General features: G+C 40.3%; 1 protein-coding gene across 4 annotated transcripts in view; it reads right to left on the bottom strand.

Moving 5' to 3' along the window:
• ATP11C (ATPase phospholipid transporting 11C) overlaps positions 1 to 23,477 on the bottom strand; it is a 244,675-nt gene that overhangs the window by 147,550 nt on the left and 73,648 nt on the right. For all 4 annotated transcript variants that reach the window (XR_008914630.1, XM_056809271.1, XM_056809273.1 and 1 more), the window contains one exon: positions 3,960 to 4,079. Coding sequence is in view for 3 of the 4 variants with exons in the window: in XM_056809271.1 (XP_056665249.1) it covers positions 3,960 to 4,079 (120 nt within the window). In the remaining variant the exon portion in view is untranslated. The remainder of the gene's footprint in view (positions 1 to 3,959; positions 4,080 to 23,477) is intronic.

Below are 23,477 nucleotides of genomic sequence, written 5' to 3'. Positions count from 1 at the left end.
TAGATAATCAGGGTATAGAGGGACTTAATATAGATATATAAGACTAGGAGCCATTTCCCAATGGATAAGTGGTCAAAGGATATTAACAAACAATTTCTAAAAGAACTGTACACTGTTAATAACTATATAAAAGAATATTCCAAATCACTGATAGTAAGATGTAAATCTCAACAACTAAGATTTTCCCTCATACCCAACAAATTGGCAAAAATAGCATAGAAGGCAAAGTCAGTTTTGGAAAGGCTGTGTAAAAACAGGCATACTATTACATTATTAGTGGAGCAATGAATTAATCTACCCGCTCTGGTGGTGTAATTTTTTAGATTTTTTTTAATTGTAAATTTTTAGATTGTAATTTAGATTGTAATTGTAAATTTTTAGATTACAGAGATTACTAGAGATTACAGAAAAAAAGGTCCCAGAGACACCAAATTATTCATAGCAGCATTTGTTAAGTAGCAAAGAACTGGAAACAAAGTGCATGCCCATCAATTAGGGGAATGGTTAAACAAATTATAGTATAGAAATATAATTAGACATTGCCACTCTAAGAGAAATAATGATTATGAAGAATTCAAAAAACCATGAACAGACTTATATGAACTGATATAAGATTAAATTAAGCAGAAGCAATAAAAATAATCTACACAATGATTACAACAATGTAAATAAGAAGAAATAAAAACATAACAGAATGATATATAGTTATAATGACTAAGACTGGACCCAAAAAAGAATTGATCAAATATATCTTCCTACCCCCCTCTTTGAAGAGGTAAGGGACTATCAGAGAGTGGAATATCATGTATGCTTTCAGACAGAGTTGACATGCTGAATGATTTTGCTGATTTTTCTCTTTTGTTTTGAATCTGTTACAAAGAATGGCTTGTTAGATAGGGAAGAGGGATCAAAGATATATTGGGAATTGAGGATGAACTAAAAATAAAACTCAAAAGGATCAATAGTATCATTAATTGGAAAGTTTCCTCCCACAATGCTTTATCTATTAAGCTTTTATTTATTTGTTTGTTTTTCAGGTTTCTTTTTTAACCCTTACCTTCCCTCTTGGAGTCAATACTGTGTATTGGCTCCAAGGCAGAAGAGTGGTATGGGCTAGGCAATGGGGGTCAAGTGACTTGCCTAGGGTCACCCAGGTGGGAAATGTCTGAGGCCAAATTTGAATCTAGGACCTCCCGTCTCTAGGCCCAGCTCTCAATCCACTGAGCTACCCAGCTACCCCCATCTATTAAGTTTTTAAATGTCATTTCAGGCCCTCTTCGTGATATGAGTTACCACATCAACCAATCAATTAATCTCAATGGGGCTGCATAGTTATTAAGTCAAATATTGTGGTAAGCTCTGGGCAGACAAGAACTAGGAAGAAACAATCCCTGCAATCAAGACACTTACATTTTAATAGAGAAGATAAGTATATATAAAAATATAGAGAGCATAAACATAAAGTGAATAAATGCAAATATATACAAAGAAATTAAACAAAAGGTACTATTTAGGAAGGAGGACACCAAAAACTGGGAGGACCAAGAAAAGCTTCATGTATAAGATGCATTTAAGTAGGACCTTATAGAAAGAGCGAGATTCTGAGCCAGAGATAAGAAAGGAATGCATTCTAAGCAAATTATATGTCCTCTGCATTGGCTTGGAGCTGAGAGATGAAGTGCTGCATGAGGGAAGGAGAGGAAATTTATCCAGCTAGATTCCAGAGTATAAGAAGGTTTGGGCCAGGTTGTTTGGGCTTTAAAAGACAAACAGGAGTTTCTATTTTTAGCCCAGAGGCAACAGGAAGCTATTGGAGTTAGTTGAATATGATCAAATGATCATATGGTCAAATCTACATTTAGGGGAAATGATTTGGTAACAGTGTGAGGGGTCTACTGGACTAGAGAGAGACTCAAGGAGGAGAAGTTATTGCAATAATCTAGAAAAGAGATGATAAGAGCTTTAATTAAGGTGGTAGCTATGTGAATGTGGAGATCAGGAGAGATATTGGAAACTGATAAGACATAGGGAGTGGGCAGCTGGGTAGCTCAGTGGATTGAGAGCTGGGCCTAGAGACTGGAGGTCCTAGGTTTAAATCTGGCCTCAGACACTTCCCAGCTGGGTGACCCTGGGGCAAGTCACTTGACCCCCATTCCCTAACCCATACCACTCTTCGGCTCTGGAGTCAACTCCAAGACAGAAGGTAAGGGTTTAAAAAAAAAGACATAGGGAGTAAGGGAAAATAAGGAGTCTAGGATAAGGCCAAGGATGAAAATCTGAGAAACTAAAAAAATGGCAATACCTTCCACAGAAATGGAGAATACTGGAAGAGGGGAGTACTTAAGTAGGAATTTTTTGTTTTGAATATGTTGACTTTCTGAGCTCTCAAGAACATATGGTTTGAAATGTCCAATAGGCATATAATAATATTAATTAATAATAACAGTGATGTGAAACTGATGCTAGAGAGAGAGAGAGAGAGAGAGAGAGAGAGAGAGAGAGAGAGAGAGAGAGAGAGAGAGAGACAGGCTAGAGAGCTAGGTCTAGGATCTCTTTAGCTGCAGACAAGATGACAAAATCTACAGGAGTTTCCAAGAGAGAGACTGTAGACAGAAAAAAGGAGAGGAACTAGAACAGAACCCTGGGGAAGAGCTATGTAAGTGAGAGAGCTTGATGTGAATGATGAGGTAGGAGGAGAACCAGAAGAAAGTCCTATCCTAAAAAACCAGAGAGGAGAGAATATCAAGGAGAGGGTGATCAACAGAGTCAATTGCAGCAGATGGCCAAGAAGAACGAGAATTGAGAAAGTCAGTCATATTTGGGAATTATGATATCATTGGTAACGTTGGAGAAAGTAATAAGTGATGAGGTCAGAAGTCAAATTACTAAGAGTTGAAGAGTAAATGCAAGGGCAGGAAGTGTAGATGGCTTTTTTCTAAAAGTTTGGCTGAGAAAGGGAGGAAAAATGTAAGACATGAATGAATGATGAGTTGTTTAAGAATGAGTGATTTGGCCTTGATTGAAGGCAAGAGAGAAGGAAAGGGCAGACAGAGAGAAGCTGAAGATCCAAGTAAGAGGGGGACGATTGAGGATACAATCTGCAAGAGAAAACAGGAAGAGATAGGATCAACACACAAGTAGAGGGTCTATCCTTGGCAAGGAGAAGGATCAGTTCTTTGTCAGAGGCTGGGAAAATGTAAATATTATACCTACTATCTCCTGATATATCTCAAGAAAGCTTTGCCAAATATATCACTTTCATTTCTATCACAATTTCAAGTATGACTCAAGAATTTGAGCCAGAATAATTATCAATAGGGACTTTGAGCCAAAAATTGAAGTTTGTTATATTGTTGTTCAGGCATTTCTGGTCATGCCCAACTCTTTGTGACATCACTTTTGAGGTTGTCTTGGCAGAGATACTGGAATAATTTGACATTTCCTTCTCCAGCTGATTTTACAGATGAAGAAACTAAGGCAAACAGGGTGAGTGACTCACCAAGGGTCATGTGGCTAGCATCTGAGGTCACATTTGAACCCAGGAAGTTGTCTTCCTAATTCCAGGCCCAGGACTCTATCCACTTAGCCATCTAATTGCCCTCAGGATACAAAATAGGCCTTCCTCTTTAAACAGGACAATGTGATAAGATTCAAGAAAGAAAAAATGTATCTATCATATGAATGCTTATGATTAAACCAGAAAAAGCAGAAGAGGAGGGAGAGTAGAATTCATTTAAATCTAGCATGTTTTTTCAGTCAGGATTATTGCAAAGGCTTCGTACCAAGAGAAATTTGCATAATGTGGAATCTCCCAACTTTTCTGTAGATTTCAGGAATCAAGGAATATTTTATACAAAAAAAGAGAAACAAACCCCTCTCCCTGAAAGCATAAAGAAAGACAAATACATGGTTAAACCCACTAGACAAAAAAAGCTCAGAAATGAATTAGATGAACTTACCTTGGAGGAGACAATCCGGTTATTACAAAATTTTTCTGGGACATAAGATTCTGGTTCTGGAACTAGCTGCTGACCAATGAATATTGTTCGAGCAACAAGTCGCTGATCTTCCACTCCACACTAAGCAATAGAAGAGAAAAATGTGGTAAGCTTTTCATAACAGCTTTACATGTTTATTAGTTCTATATGTTTTGCTCCAATCAATGGGTCTCTTTTTTTAGCAGGGGGTGGTGTTTGATTTTTTAAAGATGATTCAAACTTCTCTCAACTCTGTCATGACTCAAGGAATGTCAAATAAAATAAAATAACTTTTTTTGTTTCAAAGAGTTTACCCTGAACCAATGGTTCAGTAACCTCTTCTGATGCAAACATATTTGAACACAATGATGCTTTTGTGATCTCACTGATATGGACACATCCCTTCTAAAGACACAGCTCACCACTCTATTTATATTTACTCAGCCAGTGTCATGTTCATCTTTGTTTTCCCATAAATATATCCCAGTGAGACCCAGCCAGGGCATCAGGTGCCTTCTTCAACTTCTCTTGACATTTTGAAGATAGCTGCAGAATAATGGGCAGAATAAGTGGGCAATCTGACCAATATAAATTCTCTCACTATATGACCAGCATATCTTCTTGGATGCACATCCTGGTTCCACATTACAATTAAAATAAATTTAATCTCAATTTAAAACCTGTCAGTCACTTCCTCTTGGATTATTTTTCTCACTACTTTCTCACCTTGGAGAAAATCAAATTCTATATATCCCCTTTAATTTGAAGGCAGATTAAATTGAAGATACACTAATACTCAATATATCTATGATTTCAGTGACAATTTAGATATTCCCTTCAAGGAGGAAGACCACAACTCATTTGTGCCAGTTGTCCTGAGTAACTCTTATCCAAGTGCTCCTTCAAGTTCACCATAGGAGGTCCACCCATTGTGCCTTCCTCACTATTGACATCTTTCTCTTCACCACCCCCCTTACCTTACCTGAAAACCCCTGGACTGTGATCTTCTTCTACTCATTGATGATTTCTTTCCTGGTACTACCATTTTGAAAAAGGACCCCAGCCTTGCTTCATTTCACTCTGGTCTCAACTGTCTCCATACTCTATTTCTTTCTTCTTGCTTTCCCCAACAAGGAGTATCATTCCTCCTCTTTCATAGTTTCTAACACCTCTTTACATATTGTCTTCTCTTATTATTATGTAAGCTCCTTGGAGACAGGAACTAACTTGAGTGATTATAGTTGTAGCCTCAGTACTTAGCACAGTGTCTAGAAAACAGTTAAGTGCTTATTAAATGTATCTATTTATCATCTCATTCTTTCTCAGTCTCTATCTGCCCATTCAGCTAGCTAGCTAGCTCTCACTATTTCACTATCTCAATCTATCTCAATTTATTTATCTATCTATTTATCATCTAGGTCATTCTCAATCTCTATCTGGCCATCTAGCTAGTTCTCATCACTTTCTCTCTCTCTCTCTCTCTCTCTGTGTGTGTGTGTGTGTGTGTTTATCTATTTATTTATCTATCTTTTATCATCTTGTTCTTTCTCAAACTCTGGTCAGCTAGCTAGATAGCTAGCTAAAACTTTCACTATTTTATTCTCTCTCTCTCAGTTTGTCTCTATTTATCTAGAGGTTACCATTGGAGTACATAGGCCATCCATAAGTTATGCCTTACTTTTGTGACATAAGCAGACTCACTTCTATTTTTACTCAGCTATTTCCTGGGTGACATCTTTTACATGGTTTCTTCAACATTCCTTACTTGAAATGCATTTCATCCAGCCTGTTCACATCCACCAAGCACCTCTCCAGGACCCTTTAGGGAATCCTCAATTGAAATTCTTCTGAAATTGTAGTGCCCCATAACTAGCTGCTATATATCACCAGAAAACTACTCATATTGATTGCTGTTGAGGCAAACCTTGTCACAAACTTTACCCCTGATGGACAGTAAAAGAAGCAATTATTTCCAAGCCCATGAGCAGTGCCTAGCTGGGAAGCTACTACTCAGAAAAGGAATAATCCCATCCTTATTAATAGAGTAATCAGATGCTTCTCCAAAGAATCCATTATAATTCACCACTTTTGAAGGAAGGCAATCCCATGGGGATCAATCACAGTCTATTGTGTTCCATCTCTCTTTGAAATCACCTTTCTCTGATTTCTTTCCCATGTTTTAAGATCAGGCTTGGTGATTATTTTGAAACAAGACTTGAGATAAACTGGAAAAAACACAGACCTGGGCATCTGGAAATCGGGGTCTATTCTTAGCTTAGATACTGCTCTCCACTGTGGCTTTGCTCAGCTCTCTCTTCATAAATTGGGATATGCTACATTCTCAAGTACTGCAGCAAGTACTTGATTGAGAAAGACTAATGTTACAGCTTGGTGCAGTGGGAAGGAACAGTGGCCCTTGAATCAAGAGAATGGTTCAAGCTCAATCACTTAATAATTATGTGATCCTCAAAAAATTATGCAACCAAATGAAGCTAGGCAGCTCAGTGTGTTGAGAGCCAGGCCTAGAGATGGGAGGACCTGGTTTCAAATTTGACCTCAGATACTTTCTAAATGTGTGATCCTGAGCAAGTCACTTAACCCCTACTAACTAGCCCTTAACCACTCTTCTGCCTTGGAATCAATGCATGGTATTAATTCTAAGATGGAAGGTAATGGTTTGAAAAAAAATCATGCAACCTTTTTAATTGATTTTCAGCTCCCCATCTATAAAATGGGGGGGGGGTCCAACCAGATAGCCTGGAGGTCCTTTCTAACACTGAATTCTTTTTTTTTAATTTAATTTAATTTTTTCCATGGTTACATGATTCAAAACCTTCTTCCTTTTCATGACTTTTAGAAATATGACCTATTTTTAGATCATTCTCTTCCTCCTCAAAATGTTATAATATTACATAGGAATAACTCTACTTAAAAATTACCCTCATTCCCCTATCTCTCACTATATTCCAGGCTCATGTACATACTGTCCTGGAAACAGTTCCTTTCTCTAATGAGAATTAAGGGCCCCTATGACTTGATTATATGAAATGTTTCATGATGGTCATGGAGGAAATTATTGAAAAGAAAGTGAATGCTAATCAAAAGTGGAGGAATGTATGTGTTTGAGGAGTGCTTGTAGGCTCTCAATCTGGAGATCTTTGAGGAGAACCAACATCTGTCAGCCTTGGGTCACTATGATCCTAAGAAGGGATCAAAGGATCCCTGCCTGCTGCCTCCAATGAACAAATCTATGGCTGTTTTCTCCAATTAAAAGCAGCCTTTCAAATGGATTCTTGTTTCCTTTGGAATTGAGATAGGGATGGAAGTGGGGACAAAGAGGAAGTCTTAACTTTTCAAGGGCAAGAGGACTTGCTTCCCAAGTCATCAGGGCTTGTATGTCTGACATTCCCAGATGTGTTGTTTCCTAGGAGGATAAGGTCTTCTCACTACTCTCTGCAATAGGAAGTCATCCAAGTTATGACCTCTAACATTCTATGCTCAGCTCTGAATAGAGGCAAAGGTCAAGTCTATAGGGAACAGCTTGAATGAGAACAGATTTGACTGCAGAGGAAAATGAATATTTAGTGTTTCACCTACAAGGTGCCACACTCACATGGCTCAGCCCCAAGAAAGATCTGTTTAGTATGCCAGCTCTTAGGCAATGAGTTTCTATAGACTGCATCCTGGGAGGGAACAAGCCAGGCAGGGCCTACAAACTGAGGCAGGGTACTCCGAATAAAAAACTTTTCAAACCTACTAAACTAGAATTTCCCCTTTGGATCTGGAAAAAAACGCAGAGGTCATTTACCTTTCTGGTTCAAGCCCTGCATTTTATAGGAGGAAATGGAAATTTAGGAAGGTTGACTCAAGACCATAGCACTAGGGCTAAGTCTTCTAAACTCAGCAGCTAGAGAAACTGAGGCCCAGTGAACAGTGATTTGTTTGATGTGACACGGGGACTAAGGAGCTAAGATTCAAACTCAAGTCCTCTATTTTCAAATCTGGCCATTTCATCCTACCAGACAACAGTGCAGGCTAGGTGGTACCAGAGTGCACAAAGGACTGGGCCAGAAATCAGTAAGACCTGAGTTCAATTTGCCTTAGTCACTTACTAGCTCTGTGGCCCTGGACAAATAAGTCACTTCACTTCTGTTGACTTCAGTTTCCTCATCTACAAATGAGGATCACAACAGAACTCACCTCCAAGGATTTTTCTGAGAATCAAATGAGATAATAATTGTAAAAAGTAAAAAAAAAAAAGGTAAAAAAGCACAGAGCCTGGGCACATACTAAGTGCTATATAAATGCTCAATCCCTTCTCTTGCCTCTCCTCACTCTGAACTTGCTATATCTCAGAAGCTAAATCAGATCAGGCCTAGTTTGGGGAGATTCCTTGGAAATGCTGGATGCTGCCAGCTTTTTTTTTTCTAGAGTTTGGCACACTGTAGTCACTTAATAAATGCTCTAAATGCTCATGGAATGAATTATACACTCATTCCTGCCACAAATAGAAGATCTATCAGCCTAACCAAAAATTAACTGGTTTATTTAGAGCCAAAAGCTATAGGAAAAAGAATGAAAAAAGAAAATCATATGAGGGTTTTCACCATTTTTTTTACATTAGGCCTAAGTGACCTCCATTTTCCTTGGAATGTAACACTGGAGGGAAGGGGGGTAGATTTAAATGACAATGCAGAGCCTGAGACAGAAACAAGGAAAAAAGAAATGAAAGGTATTTTCTCCCTAGGCTAGTTTTACTTCAGTGTTACCTGAAGCCAAGGGGAGAGTCTGACCAGGCCTCCTAAACTTCCTGTGGTTTTCAATAATACAGGTGGTTTTGCCAGGACAGAAGGCTTCCAAGTGTAAAGGCTTAACAGCTCTCCTGTTTAGATAGGACACAGAACAATGCCAAGTGGCAAAGTGTGTTTCTCATCTTCTAAGAATTGTGAACTCTACAGGAATGATGTAAGTTGAGTTCTTTGCAGACTGGAAAGCTCCATCCATCATTAACTTGAGATCAGGAATTCTGAACTATTTGTTAGTTGAAGATTTTAATAAGTGTATTTCAATACAGTTGGTTTTCTTTGTAACCCTATTTTATTTATTTATGCATTTAATAAAAAAACATTTTACCCCCCAAAGAGATAATAGGGAAATAGGGGAAAAGATTTGTGCAAAAATATTTATAGCCTCATTCTTTGTGATAGCAAAAAAATTGGAAAATGAGGGGCTGCCCTTCAATTGGGGAATGGCTGAACAAACTGTGGTATCTGTTGGTGATGGAATACTACTTGGCTCAAAGGAATGATGAACTGGAGGAATTCTATGGGAACTGGAAGGACCTCCAGAAATTGATGCAAAGTGAAAGGAGCAGAACCAGGATAACATTGTACACAGAGACTGATACCCTGTGGTACAACTGAATGTAATGAACTGCTCTACTACCCATGCAATGACCCAGAACAATTCTGAGGGATTTATGAGAAAGAACACTATCCACATTCAGAGGAAGATCTGTGGGAGCAGAAACACAGAAGAAAAACAACTGCTTAATCACATGGGTTGATAGAAATATGATTGGGGACGTAGACTCGAAATGATCACCCTAGTAAAAAAATTAATAAAACCCAGTGGAATTGCACATTGGCTATGGGAAAGGGGTAGGAGATGGGGTGGGAAAAAACATGAACCATGTAACCATGGAAAAATTTTCTTAATTAATCAATAAAATAATATTTTAAAAAAATTTAAAAATAATAACATGATCCTGAGAAGGGGTTGGCACATGGCATAAAAATTTAAGAGCCCTGCTTTAGAAAACATATCTAGAAATGCAAGGGGCCCTAGAGATCATAGAGCAGGACAGAACCTCAGTGGTCATGTGGGCCAGTCCTCCCATTTTATAGATAAGGAAAATGAGGCCCAGAGATGAAATTACTTTCCAAAGGTCACATAAGAGAAAAAAAATTACTGAAGTGGAACTTGAACTCAGGCCCTCTGGCTCCAAATGCAGAGCTCTTTCTGCTATACCTTTCTACCTTTATGTTAAAAGCTGCTGGCACCAGTTCCACTTTAGCCACCAAAAAAAACATTCCACACTAAAAAAAAACACAAGTGAAATATGATATTTGCAACAGGTCACATTCATATAGAACGTGGTTTCCAAAACAGTCTGAGCAGTTCCTAGATCTGAAGCTGCATCTCACTGATCAAGAAAACAAGAGTGACCTGCCTTATGTGACTACATAAGGAGTAAGAGGCAGAGGCAGAAAACAAACTCAGTTATTTGGTGACTATTCTGGCCATCAGAGAGATGAGCAACTGAGCAACCTTCTAAGAGCTGAAGTAGTAGAGAAGTCCCCCTATAATAATGAGCACATGGATCCATTCCCAAAGAAACAAACCAAAACAATAAAAAAAAAACTAAAAGGATGAGGAGCATAGAAAAGTAAGATGACTTGTCCAAGGTAACCTAGTACATGGTAGAACAGAGATTGGAACCTAGTCTTCTGACTTCAAGCCCAAAGCTCTTTCTACTCTACTAACCTGAGCAGTCTGGGGAAATAACCTATAATGCCTTTCTTCCTCCTCCAGAAATAACCCTTTTGACTCTCTCAACTCACACCTTCAAGCCATGGGCTGCTAATTATAAAGAAGTTAAATAATAAAGAATAAATTAGTCTCCCTATAAACTCAAATCATCCTCCAGGGTATTCTAAGTAACAGAGAATATGACACGTGACAAAAATATGCAAAGTCCTAAGATTTTTCCTAGGCAAACATATGTGTATGGGGGGGAGAGGTGGGGACAGAGAATAGGAGGCAGGGGATGGAGGGAGAGAAAAGGTAGAGAAAGAAAGGAAGAGAGAGGTAGAGAGGGAAGGGGGAAAGAGATAGAGAAGAGGCAAGAAGGGAAGGAGGTGGGTAAAGGGAGAGAAAAGTAGACAGATAATGAGGGGAAAAGGAGGGAGAGGGATGGTGGGGCATGGGATTGAGAGAGAAAAGAAAAGGGAAAAGGAGTTGACAGAGAGAGAAGTAAGGAGGAAGAGGCAGGAAAGGAGGGGGAGATACAGAATAGGATTGTGGGGAGAGAGAGAGAGACAGAGACAGAGAGATTGCATCAGTTATTGTTTTCTGAGCAACTACAGATGCTCTGAGTATCGACCAGGCAGCCCTGTCTGAATAGGAGGCCAGGGATAAAGAGAATAATGATTTCCCAGAACAAATGCATGAGCTTCACTTAAAAATCGTGGACAAGTCTAGCAACCTGGGTCCTCTATCCTTCCAAGACAGCCAGGCTAAGATCCACCAGGAGGACAAATTCATCAGTCTGAGTCAGTGGCCTCAAGCAAACCAACTTTCACTTCAAGAAGGCTCCCATTCTCAGTATCCAACTGGTCACCAAATTCATAATTTCTTCTAATCCATTCCTTTATCAATCTTTGTCTGATTGAACTCAACTTGTTTTCCCAAAGTTCAAATGAACTAGTTCAAATACTGGACAGCCTCCCAAGTCAACTCTGGCACGCATTTTCCAATCAGGTAACCAGATGTGACTATGATCTTAGTAACCCTGGGCCATCAGACAGAGTAATCTGCATCACCACTTCCATGGCACCAGAAATACAGGCAGAAATGTGCCATAGTCATTATTCGATTCCCCTTCTTTCTTCCCTCCCTCTGCCCACCACAGAACCTTTTACAACACATAGCTGATGCTTGATAAATGTTGCCAGAAAAGCATTACCTTCTACATCACAGAAATCTATCTCCTTCTGGGGACGCCTAAGGGAAATTTTGTAGTCGTCTTACTAACAAGCAAACCAGTCCTTGAAAAATTTTGGAGACTTGGCAATAATTTAGAAAGTATTTTGCAGAGGCTAGGGTACATACCACTTTTTCTCTGGGATAGCAGTACTCCCAAATGATAGAAGCAATAGTCTTAAGAGACACCAAATAATGTAACCATAAAATTTTGATACTTAACATTTTGTTTCTGTTCTTCAAAGGAGAGGCATCAATGTCAAGAATTCTAAGGATATGGATAATTAACAGTGTTGCATGCTATAAATTCCTGGAGCCCAGCCTGTCAAGCCTAGCTGGGGGTGAAAAGCAAAGGAACTCAATGCACAATTTATGGACCTGACTACAAAAGAAGCCACAATCCACCCTTTCCACATTTGCTTTCACTAGTTCCTTAAGTAAAGATATTTTTCCACCCTTCTCCCCGAAAAGGCCCCAAGCCACAGGAAGTGAAAGGAGACAGAACCATTATTTGTGCCCCAGAGAGTAACTGTGGGATCTATCTGTAGTACCTGTACCATCGGGGCTCCCTAACCCCCACATTCAAGGCTCTGCCAAGTCCAAGATACACTCAGAGAGCCATAATGCTACAAGAGGTTAGCAAAGAGGACAGGCCATAGTAACCCAGTAGCTGGAAGCTTCTCTAGAAATGTTGGTGAAGCCGTCCCCAAAGCACAACAAGCGACTATGAAGGCTTTGAACAACAAGGTGCTCCTGCTCCAATAATTAAGAAGCAAATCCTTCTTTGGTTGTGCTTATTTGAATTTGCTGACAAGCCTCTTTTTTTTTAAAGACTCACATTCCTTAAACAGAGTTGTGAAGTTTCAGTAATGGCAGGCAAAATGAATTTTCCTCTTTTCCTTTCTTCATTTCTCCCCAACTTTCCCTTCCTTCCTTCCCTTTCATTCCTCTCCTCTCTCCATCTTTCCTTTCCTTTTCTTTTCTCTCTCTTCTCTTTAGTCTCATTTTTACCTCTTTTTCTCCTCTTCTCTCCTTTCTTCAATCATATCTTTTTCTCTTTTCTTTTCTCACACATTTCTTATCCTCTCTTCTCCCCTCTCTTTTCTTTTCTTTCTACTCCTCACCTTTCCTTTACTCTCTTCCTTACCTTGACTTTCTTGTCCTCCCTTACTTTCCTTAACTATTCTTCCCTTTCCTTTCATAATTCTGTTTACTTCCCTTTCCCTTCTTTTCTTCTCTGTCATTTCTTCTCCTTACCACTCCTTTCATGTCCTTTTTCTCTCCCTCCTCTCTCATCTTTTTTAAACTTCTGGCTTTTTCTCTTCTCCTTTTCCTTTTTACTCCTTTCTGATTCTCTCATCATCCCTCTTTTCTTCATTTCTTCTCTTTATCTTTCCTTTCCATTTCTCTTATCCTTTTCTTTCTTCCTCTTTTCTTTTCTCTCATTTCCTTAACTACCCTCCTTTTCCTCCCTTTCATTTCTTTTCCAATCCCTTCCTTTCCTTTCCTCTCTCCTTTTAACCCTCCATTTTTCCCTTCTTTGTCTTCCTTTTCTCTCCTCTTTCTTCTTTTTTTGTTTCCTTTGCTCCTTTCCTCTCCTCTTTTCTATCCCACTTTTTCTTCTCTTTATAATTCTTTTTCTCTCCTTCATTCTACTCTTTTCCTTTCCTTTTATCTCCTTAACTAGTCTCTCCTTTTCTTCTCTTTTCTTTTTTCTACTCCTTTCTTTCCTTTCCTTTCTCTCTTTCTTCACCTCACTTCTTACCCTCTTTACTCCATTTTGGCTCTCCTCTCTCCTTTTCTTCCTTTATCCTCTTCTCTTTTTTCCCCTCTCTTCTTTCCTCTCTTCTCCTTTTTTTCCTTTCCCTGTTCTCTCTTCTCCTTTCCTTCCTTTCCTTCCATCTCCTCAGTTTCTTCCCCCTTTTCTCTTCTCTTCTCCTTTTCTTCCTTTCCTGTCTTCTTTTCTTCTTTTTATCTCTTCCCTTGACCTGTTTTTCCCTCTTCCTTCCCTCTCCCTTCTCCTCCTCTCCCTTCTCCTTTCTTACTCCCTCGTCTTCACCACCTACCTCTTAACTCACAAACCCCCCAAAACCACGAGTTTAAAAATTGAGATCAGCACTCTAACAGCATAGTTTTAATGCCAAGATACAATAAGGCCTCCTGGATCCACACACTTTGAGGAACTCCAGAAAGCCTGCCTAGAATGGTTCTTTTCAAAGTCCTGAGCTACCTGATAGCCATCCAGAGCCTTGCTGTAAAAGCCTCTTCAAAGGTCAGAGAAATCATCAGCTCCCCACCCCATACCTAAACAGTCATTACACCATTTCCAATGTCCCCTTCTCTTCTTGCTCTCCCAGAGAGGGCTCGACAGCTCTGGCTAGTAGCCCTAGAGCACAACTGATTTGGAGCAGAAGCTAAAAACTGAAGGAGGTGGTGGAGAGAGAGAACCACTGCCATAACCCTTGAGCTACATTTCCTTCTTTAAATCATTGGAGCAATAGCAGACACCCAGACAAACCAGTAAAGCACACTCAATGAAGGACAGTCAGGAAGCAGATAAAAATGCACATGCAAATAAAAGGAAGTCGTAAATAAGGCTCCAGAGCCCAGCAAGCCTTCCCTAGCTCTCGAACTAGTGGGGACTGAGCCAAGAACACAAACCTCAGGCACCGGTGTTAAAGCCATATCCATCTGTAAGGCTGGCCCTGAAGAAGCAGCAATATGTGTACCAGCTCCAAGGAAAATCTCCCAGAAGAAAGCTGGCTCCGGCTTATCAAGCCACTGGGACCAGACTCTGCAATCTTAAAGTTTCTCAGAAGTTGGGAAAAAAGCCAAGAGTGGATTTCAAGTTTCTCTGCTTCCAGGGGAGGGAGAAAACAGCATGAGAAGACTTGTGCCAGCCTCTAAGGTTTCTCAAAGGACTGACCACTCCTCCATTGGCCTATCCCAACTCCTACTATACATACATACATACATACATACACACACACACACACACACACACACACACACACACACACACACACACACACACACACACATATATATATATATATATATATATATATTTGGCCTTCGCATCCCTTTGATGCTTTTGTCTGTCTCCAGGTTCTATCAGAACATGCTGTGCAAATTGTCTCTTCCTCCTCGCCTGGATGAAATGGATCATCCTAATCTGATTTGCTTGAATCATTTCAAACTTGAATACTCTCTCCTACTGGTGGGCAGTCAAATGATTTGTTTAAGGAAAAATGAGATTTCTAGATCTCTTAGCAGTCTTCTCTGAAACAGACAGACAAACCAAGGGGATCATTTGAATGCTGGAAATAATTAGACATCAATAAAAGTGCCACAACCTGGGGCACCAACAGATGAGTCTCAGAATACAAAGTCAGGTGGAAGCAGAGGTCAGAGGATCAGAAATTTAGAGCTGGAAGGGACCTCAAAGTTCAAAGAGTTTGACTCTCATTTTATAGAAGATGAGGTCCAAAGAGGCTGTGATTTGTCTAAGGCCACATGCAGGATCGCAGACCTAGGGCAGCTAGGTGACACAAAGAATAGAACAGGAGGCCTGGAGTCGGGAAAACCTGAATTCAAATCTGGCCTCATATATTCATTGATTGTGTGATTCTGTACAAGTCACATCACCTCTGTCTACCTCAGTTTCCTTATTTGTTAAATGCAGAACATAAAAGCAAGAACTTACCAGGGTTGCTATAGAGATCAAATGAGATAATATTTGTTATGTGCTCAGCACAGTATCATAGTAAGTGCTGCTATTATGGAACTAGAGGCCATCTAGACCAACTACCTGATTGTACACATGAGGAAACTGAAGGCTGGAGAAATTGTCACTTGCTCACAATCAATGCTAACAGTAGCTGGCATTTATATAATACTTTAAGGTTAGCAGAGTACATCTATGTATATATGCTCATTTAATCCTCATAACTACTCTGGGAGATAGATGCTTTTATTATCCTCCATTTACAAATGAGGAAACTGAGGCTGAGAGCAGTCCATTGACAGCACAGGGCTAGGAAATGTCAGAGGCTGGGTTTGAACTCATTTCTTCCTGATTCCAACCCACCCAGCTGCTCAGAGCAAATAAGTATCTAAAGTGAGGATTTGAACTCAGCTCTTCCTGCCTCCAAGTCCAGACCTCTAGCCAGTATACCACACTAGGTGTAAGTAGGAATTCTAACACATAGAGCCAATTAAATTGGGGACAAGGGCGACACAGGAGAAAGAAAGTCTACTCCAGGACAAGCAATGACCCCATAGAAAAGGCAAAACACCCTAATTACTCGAACCCCTAGAAGAATACAGAGCACTTAGACACAATAGGTCCTGGTGGGAGGGAAGGAAGGCCCTGGGAGAGGGTGACCACAGCAATGGAGTCTTGACAGTGGCTACCCCAAAAAAGTTAACTAATCAAGCTCAGTAAAGCAGAGGCCTATTGGATGCTGAGAACAGGACAAAGTCCTAGTTACCCCTTCTGGTTCCAACTCTGGGAAGCATGGAAGCATTTTCTAGTTCTCTAAAATAGTTAGTGATTTCAATTGTAGGAGAGCCATGCCCTGGCAGAGCCAACATCCAGGGGGGAGAGAAAAGGGCCAATATTTGGGGAAAGAAAAACACCTCAGCAGGGATCCTTAGTCAAGTAGACATCTTTACTATATATATATATATATATATGTATGATATATAAAACCTAATATGACCTAAGCAATAAGAGCTTCCATGATCATAGACCTTTATATGCATAAGTTCATTTGGTCCTTCAAAGAAAAGGGCTAGATTATCCCCATTTGGCAGATGAGGAAACTGAGTCTCAGAGACAGGATGTGGTTTGCCCAGCCAGAGTTACAGGATGGTAAGATCACAGATGTAGAGCTGGAAGGGGTCTTAAAGGTCATCTACTTCAATTCCTTCATTTTACAGATGAGGAATAGGAGGCCTAAAAGTCTAAAAAAGTGACTGGTCCAAGGTCATACAGGAAATGGCAAAGGTAGTATTTGAACATGGAACTTCTACACCCACCCAGCACACTTTACACTGCACCACGGTACCCCTCTAGCAAGCTAATAAGTTCTGCACAGAAAATAAGATTCAGGGCTAGAAATTGAGGCCAGCTGCCCCACAGCTGTCTCAATAAAGCAACAGGCCTACATTAGAGATACAGCTGATCACAGACAAGACCCAGCCAGGACATCACCCCATCACCTTACCTCCTGGCCTCTTTTGTACTTTGTTCCCCTGGAAAGATAATGTGCTGACCCCTTGACTTTGGAAAGCTGCTCAGGGTGCTGCTTCCTGTCTCCCTAATCTTTGGACTTTGTATTCTAGAAAACTCTGTCTTGGCACACTCCCCCCCAACACCACCATGACCTCGATTTAGTTTCCTCAAACTATAACTTGGACTATTTCTTTCCCCATCAGTGATCAGATTCAGAAGATTTCTTAAAAAAAAAAAACAAACAAAACAACTATGTCTTGGAGACTCATAAAGTAGGCAAAGAATTTCTCTTAAAGGATAAGGAGAGATAAGGTGTCTAATAAAAACAATTACACTTGATAAAAGTGCCTGATACTCTGGTTTTATTGCTAGCCTAATGATAATTTAGTTGTTTGAAGAGATGATAAGTTTTCTGGGTGAGCTGGACAGAACTTCAAAGCAACAGTATGATATACTGAATTTAAATGCTGTATTCAGGAGAGGCATATTCATTTTTAACATTCAGAACTAGTGAGGCAGACTTTGCGAAAGCAAATTCTTATGAGGCCACATAGAAGTAGCAGGCCAGAACTGGAACCCAAACTCTTAACCCCACATCCATGATCTTTACATGGGGGTGGGGGAGAGGTTCCTTGACAAGGCAAGACCACCCCTGAAAGCTTATAGCACAAGCAAGGTTTCATTTAGGATCCAGTATATGAGGGAGAAGGACAGCTATCCCAGTGGTAGAGGGCAAAGACAGAACAGCTAAGTCTTGAGGGGAGGCACCAAGGAGCAGCTGTCTATGGCAGGTCCAAATGGGCTGCAGCTCCCAGCTAATAGCCTGCATATCTACTCTACAGAAGGATGTTGATTCACTATTAGGGAGATGAGATTAGGCTCACTAGGGAATCCAGACCAAAAACAAAGCCCAAAATGAGGGTCCTTCCCAAAGGTCCCAATACTAGGCAAGCAAAGTAAGCATATGCACACTTTTAGAAGGCAGGCTCATAAATTTAACAGGTGATCTGATTGGTAATTAGCCGGAAAAGGAATTTTCCTGACTAGGAAAAAACCGCCCATAAAGATTAGCAAGCTTTGCAAAGCGTAATTCCTCATATTCTGAGGTTGTACAGTGGAGGACAAATCAAGAGTAAAGTAAAATGGGGCATAAATAAGACTTGGCCCTCCTCGGAGTAGCTCTTCTGAGGCACATGCCGTTCTCCTTTGACTCCAGGTTACCTGGAACCCCAGTTCACCCCTCCTTTCAAACTTTCAGCTCCTTGAGAGCAAGGCCCATGTCTTAGGCACCTTTGTATCTAATAACAATTGATGTTGAGAGAATGCTAGAAAGTTGGCAAAGAGGGTCCTCATTCTTCTATAGCTTCATGTGGGTCTCATGATAAATCATCTAGGCAGCACAGACTCTATAATACCCATTTTATAGATGAGGGAAGAGACACAGATGAGAAGGTTACTGAGAAGCAGAGAGTTAGAGTTGAGAGAGAGAAAACTTGGGGGACCATCAAGGCCACCTGCTTCATTTTACACTTAAACTTAAGAGCTTAAGTAATTTGCCCAGAGGAAGCCAACTAGCCCATGACAGAGAGATTTGAACTTGAATTTGAACTTCAAATCCAACATGCTAGCCATCAAACCATGGTCCAAGACGATATTCATTAGCTATCTGTGGGATGAATAAACAAATAAATGAACGGGTTGGTTTGAGAAGCTGTGGTCTTCCACTGAGGCACAGTGACCACCAAAGTTATGTATATCATGCTGAGGGGAATCAGTAAGTAAATGAGAGAACCAGGACTCACTGACTTCCTTACTTGCATGTGGCACTGTGCCGCTGGAATAGTAAGGGTTTAAGAAATGTTTTTTCTACCAAGCTACCCATCTACCTATCTATTTGCCTAGATCTGCACATCTACTATCTATCTACTTATCTCAGTCTTCAATTCATTTATCTACCATATATCCACCTATTTCTATCTTTTATTCATTCATCTATCTAGCATCTATCCTCCTACCCAGTTACCTAGCTATCTATCTCTATCTTCTATTCATTTGTCTATTGATCTGTCTATGTCAGGCCCAGTCTCATCACATCTGGTCTCATTCTTCAAAGTTCAATCTATAAGAGCGTCAATATCCAATTAGCAGGGAAGATATAGCGTGTTTACAGTACATCTGGAATAACAAAAGCATTCTAAATGCAATATGGAATAGTGACAATGGTAACTAAATTGAGCTGTTGAGAGTTTCTATACTGGAATGTAAAAATGTGGACAGAAGTACACTTAGTCCAGCCTATCAGACTTGATGATAATAATAAAAACCATCACTACTTTAGAGCACTTTAAGGCATTCAAAGTCTTTCACCAAAATTATCTCATCTCATCTCCACATATTCAAGTGAAATGTGAGCTCAGATGGTACTGTGATTTATTAGCATCAGTTTTTAGCAGAAGAAACCGAAGAAAGGAAACAAGACACTACTCCCAGCTTTTCTATGCCAAGCTGCCCAGTGGACAACCCAAGTTGTTTGCCCTCCCTGGCCCAGAAGCACTAGACCGGGAACTTGAGAGCATTCCTTTGAACCTCAGATAGGCCTCTTGGTACCTGTGTAACCTTGGGCAAATTATGTCTCCTACCTAGCTTCCTCATAAAAAGAGAATGATAGACTAGATGACCTCTAAGATCCATTCCTGCTTTAAATCACCATCTTATGATTTTTCTAGGTACATAGTTCATTGCTCTACATCTATGATGATGCTAGTTTCCTTTCTTTCTTAACTGAAGGGGTGGTCCATGTCCTCTGAGGGCCTTCTATGGTCCTAATCAGATATGTGAGGGCAGAACCAAAGTTGTTTCTAAACATTTAGCTGAGAGGATTTGGGGGTAAGTGGGAGGGGAACTGGAGATAGAGAATGGCCAGACCAGTGGCCTCCCCATTTGCAAAGATTCTTTGACTCTAGGGCAAAGAACAAGTTGACAACAAAAACACAAGGCCAAGAAGACAGAGCCTTAGGAATTCAAGTGGAAGGGAAAAGCAAAGAAAATTCCCCCAAAGTACTAAAGATATAGGTAAAGAAGTCTTCTCCCCATGAGCACAGATTTGACAGGAACATATTACTCCCATGATAGAATGGAAGATGTATTGGATTTTTTCAGGCTGCAAGGATGCCCACTGCAGTAGCAGCAACTGACGTAATGGTACCCCAAAGGTCTGGATGAATTGAGTGCTTCTTGGATGGTACCATGCCATACCATGCCCTGCCCCTCCAAGACAGTTTACTCCTCAGTCAGTATTTAAAGTACTACACTGCCCAGGCATCCAAGGCACTAGGGACTCCAGGTTCTAACGGGCAGGCATTAGCTGGCAGGGTGCCTCCTCAGAAAACAAATCCATCCTCTGTAATTACAAATGCTACTTTGTACCTGAGATTTCAACAGACCAACAAAACCGCTGTATTTATATATACTTTGAAGCCACTTGAAAGGAGCTGTTTGAGGACTGGATACAATTTTTTTTGAAAAATGAGTGCTGGAAAACAAACACCACTCAAGTGGGAGGCCAAACCAATCCTCCCCCAAACCAAACAGTTCTCCACAAAACAAATAAAAGGAATCCTGGGAATCCTGGGCTGGCTGGAGCTGGAAGCTGGGCAGGAGTGGGAGTTGGGGCTTCTAAATACAAGATCTGAAAAGATCAGAAGGGGATGTCTAAGCCAAGCATAAAGTTTGGGTTGCTTTTTGAGTCCAACTATCAGAAGGCATGGAATGTACTAAGAATGCCCAGTAGGCCTTGAACAGGGACAGCAGACAACTACAAATACATAGCAAAGAAACACAAATTACCTGCAGCTCCCAAGTCCTGAAATATCCCCAGGCTTGCACACTTTTAACTAAGTCATTGGTTGAGTGAATTTCACACAAATGAGCATTACTAAGTAATCAGAGAAGGAAGGACTTGGATGACCAGAACTAGTCATCAGGGAGCTTAGGTTCAAATGCAGACTATGCCATTTCCTATTATATGTGTGACCCTAAGCAATTCATTTAACCCTTCTAGGCTTCCATGTGTACCTCTGAAAAATAAAGGGATTGGGCCAGATGATCTTGAAGGTCTTTCCAGATCAAAAGCTCTGATTCTAATAATAAAACATTGAAATTAGAGGCTGTAGTTCTCCAAGTCTCAATAGAGTTCACTATAAAAATATATGGGTGTATGTAATAAACATATGGATGTACACAGAGGACTTACAAATTGAGCTGGAAGAGGCCGTAGAGGCCAGGTAATGTGAGTACCCCTCATTGAAGAAAAGAAGAGACTAAGGCTCAAGGAGAAGTATGGCCAAGATCCACATTTGAAGCCAGGTCACTTTCTATAGCACCACACTCCCTCCTCTAGAAGGAGCATGTTTAAATTTACTCTACTGTTAACAACTTAGAAACAAAAGACATTTCTTAAAGTTTAAGGGAAAAAAAGAAAATGATTCTTATAGAGTTTAAGGACAAAAAAATGGCACAGGCTAGCAAGGCAGACCTTGATTTGATGTATTCAGTTCCCAGAAACTGATACAAGCAGCTCTTGGCCCATTCCACCAAAGCAGTACCAATAGTGTTCCTGACCACCAATTCGTCTGCGGGCTCCCTGCTCTTCTCCTAGGTTCCCCTTCCTGGCATACTCAAAATCCCTACCTCAGCTTACTCCCACAGAGTTTCTCAGACAGCCCATGGTTAGAGAATGGCAAAACTACCATGAATCTTCAGAAATGGTCAGGAAACAGCCAGGGACAGAAGAGGGAGGCAGGAACTAAAATGAAGAAAGAAAGGGGCACAATTGCTAGGGGACAGGTCTCAATTTAACCTTATTTTTATTGTGTTCGTGGGAACCTGGATAAAGAATAGAAAGAAACAAACATTAAGTGTCTCTTATATACCAAGCACTTTACAAATATTATCTCATTTGGTCTCCACAGTGACCCTGGGAGGCAGGGGTTGTTTTAATCCCCAATTTATGGTGAAGGAAAATGAGGCACACAAGAAATTACATGATATGCCCAGGGTTACACAGCCAGTATCTGAGGCTGGATTTGAACTCAGGTCTTCCTGCTCAGGGCTCTATCCACAACATAATCTAGCTAAAGGAAGCTAATACGGTTGGACTCCAAAACAATTTTGGATCTTACTAATTAAATGTTCATCTAAGAGAATCAGAAACCCAGTAGAGTATAGAGGCCCTGAACCTGAGCTCAAAGGAGAAATGTTAGGGGATTTGTTGATCTGAATGAGGAAATAATTCCACTGTTATCTTTACTAACTTATAACTGTCCAGCGATGACTTAAAAAACTGACTCTGAGTAGTCTACTGACTTTAATCTGGCTGCTAAAGGAGTCTAGGACACCAAAAAACTGAGGACGCTTTGGGGTGGGGTTTTATAATGAAAAGAAAGCTGGCCACAGTGACTACATGAAACTGAGCAAGTAGACCAATGGTGTCAAACTCAAATAGAAACTAGAGGCCACTAAACCCTACATATGAATCTCTGCAGACTTCAAATTGCCTTTTTAAAAATGACATATTGTCTACATTCTAATGCATTTTTATTTATTTTATTAAATATTTCCCATTTACACTTTAATCTGGTTTGGGAGAGAGTTGTGTGTTTGGAATCATTACTGTAGGCAACTTTTTTTTAAATCCTCACCTTCACAGCAGAAAAAGCAGTAAGGGCTAGGCAATGGGGAATAAGTGACTTGCCCAGGGTCACATAGCTAGGAAGTGTCTAAGGCTACATTCGAACCTTGACCTAGGCCTGATTCTCAATTCACTGAACCACCTAGCTATCCCCTAGGCAATTCTTTAAAAATGAAAGCTTCCACGGAGGAGCAGAGTTGAATTCAGAGAGGGAATTCCCTATCATTAAACTCATAGGTCCCCTATCCTAAGAAGTCCCAATATTCATTTACATACCTAAGTCCCTGTATGGCTAGGGAAAAAGAATACCAGTCACTTTCTCATCACATATCTGATCCATGAAAAAAATCTGATGAGAGAAAAGTAGTGTCCTAGTCATTAATGGAGGTAGTCATAAGGCAATGGGGAAAATGCAAGACAGCTAGAGAGACTTCTGACAGTATGAATTCCAGGGTCAAACACTATTTATTCTAGATGCCACAGAACTTAGCCATCACCTATGGCCACAGATTTGTCCTCCTGTTTGCACCAAGAGACAGAAAATTCAGGGCAAGTCAGAATTCACTTGTGTATCTCGACCTCAGAATGGCAGTCGTGCTCTGCAGGGTCCAAAACACAAGATGAAGCTCCAAATGGCCATGGATGTCTGCTTTCAGACATAGAAAGATCAATGACTTGATCACTGACTAAAGGAAAATTTACAATGAAGAAAGCAAAAGACATACCCAGATACCCCAAAGTTCTCCTCAAAGGTACCTTTTGAAAACAATCCAAAGGAGTTCCACAGGATTGCTGTTGAAATGTACTT

The sequence above is a fragment of the Monodelphis domestica genome, chromosome X (assembly GCF_027887165.1).
Source record: "Monodelphis domestica isolate mMonDom1 chromosome X, mMonDom1.pri, whole genome shotgun sequence".
Lineage (NCBI taxonomy): Eukaryota > Metazoa > Chordata > Mammalia > Didelphimorphia > Didelphidae > Monodelphis > Monodelphis domestica.
Note: the sequence above shows the minus strand (reverse complement) of the source record. Positions and strands in the feature narration are given on the sequence as shown.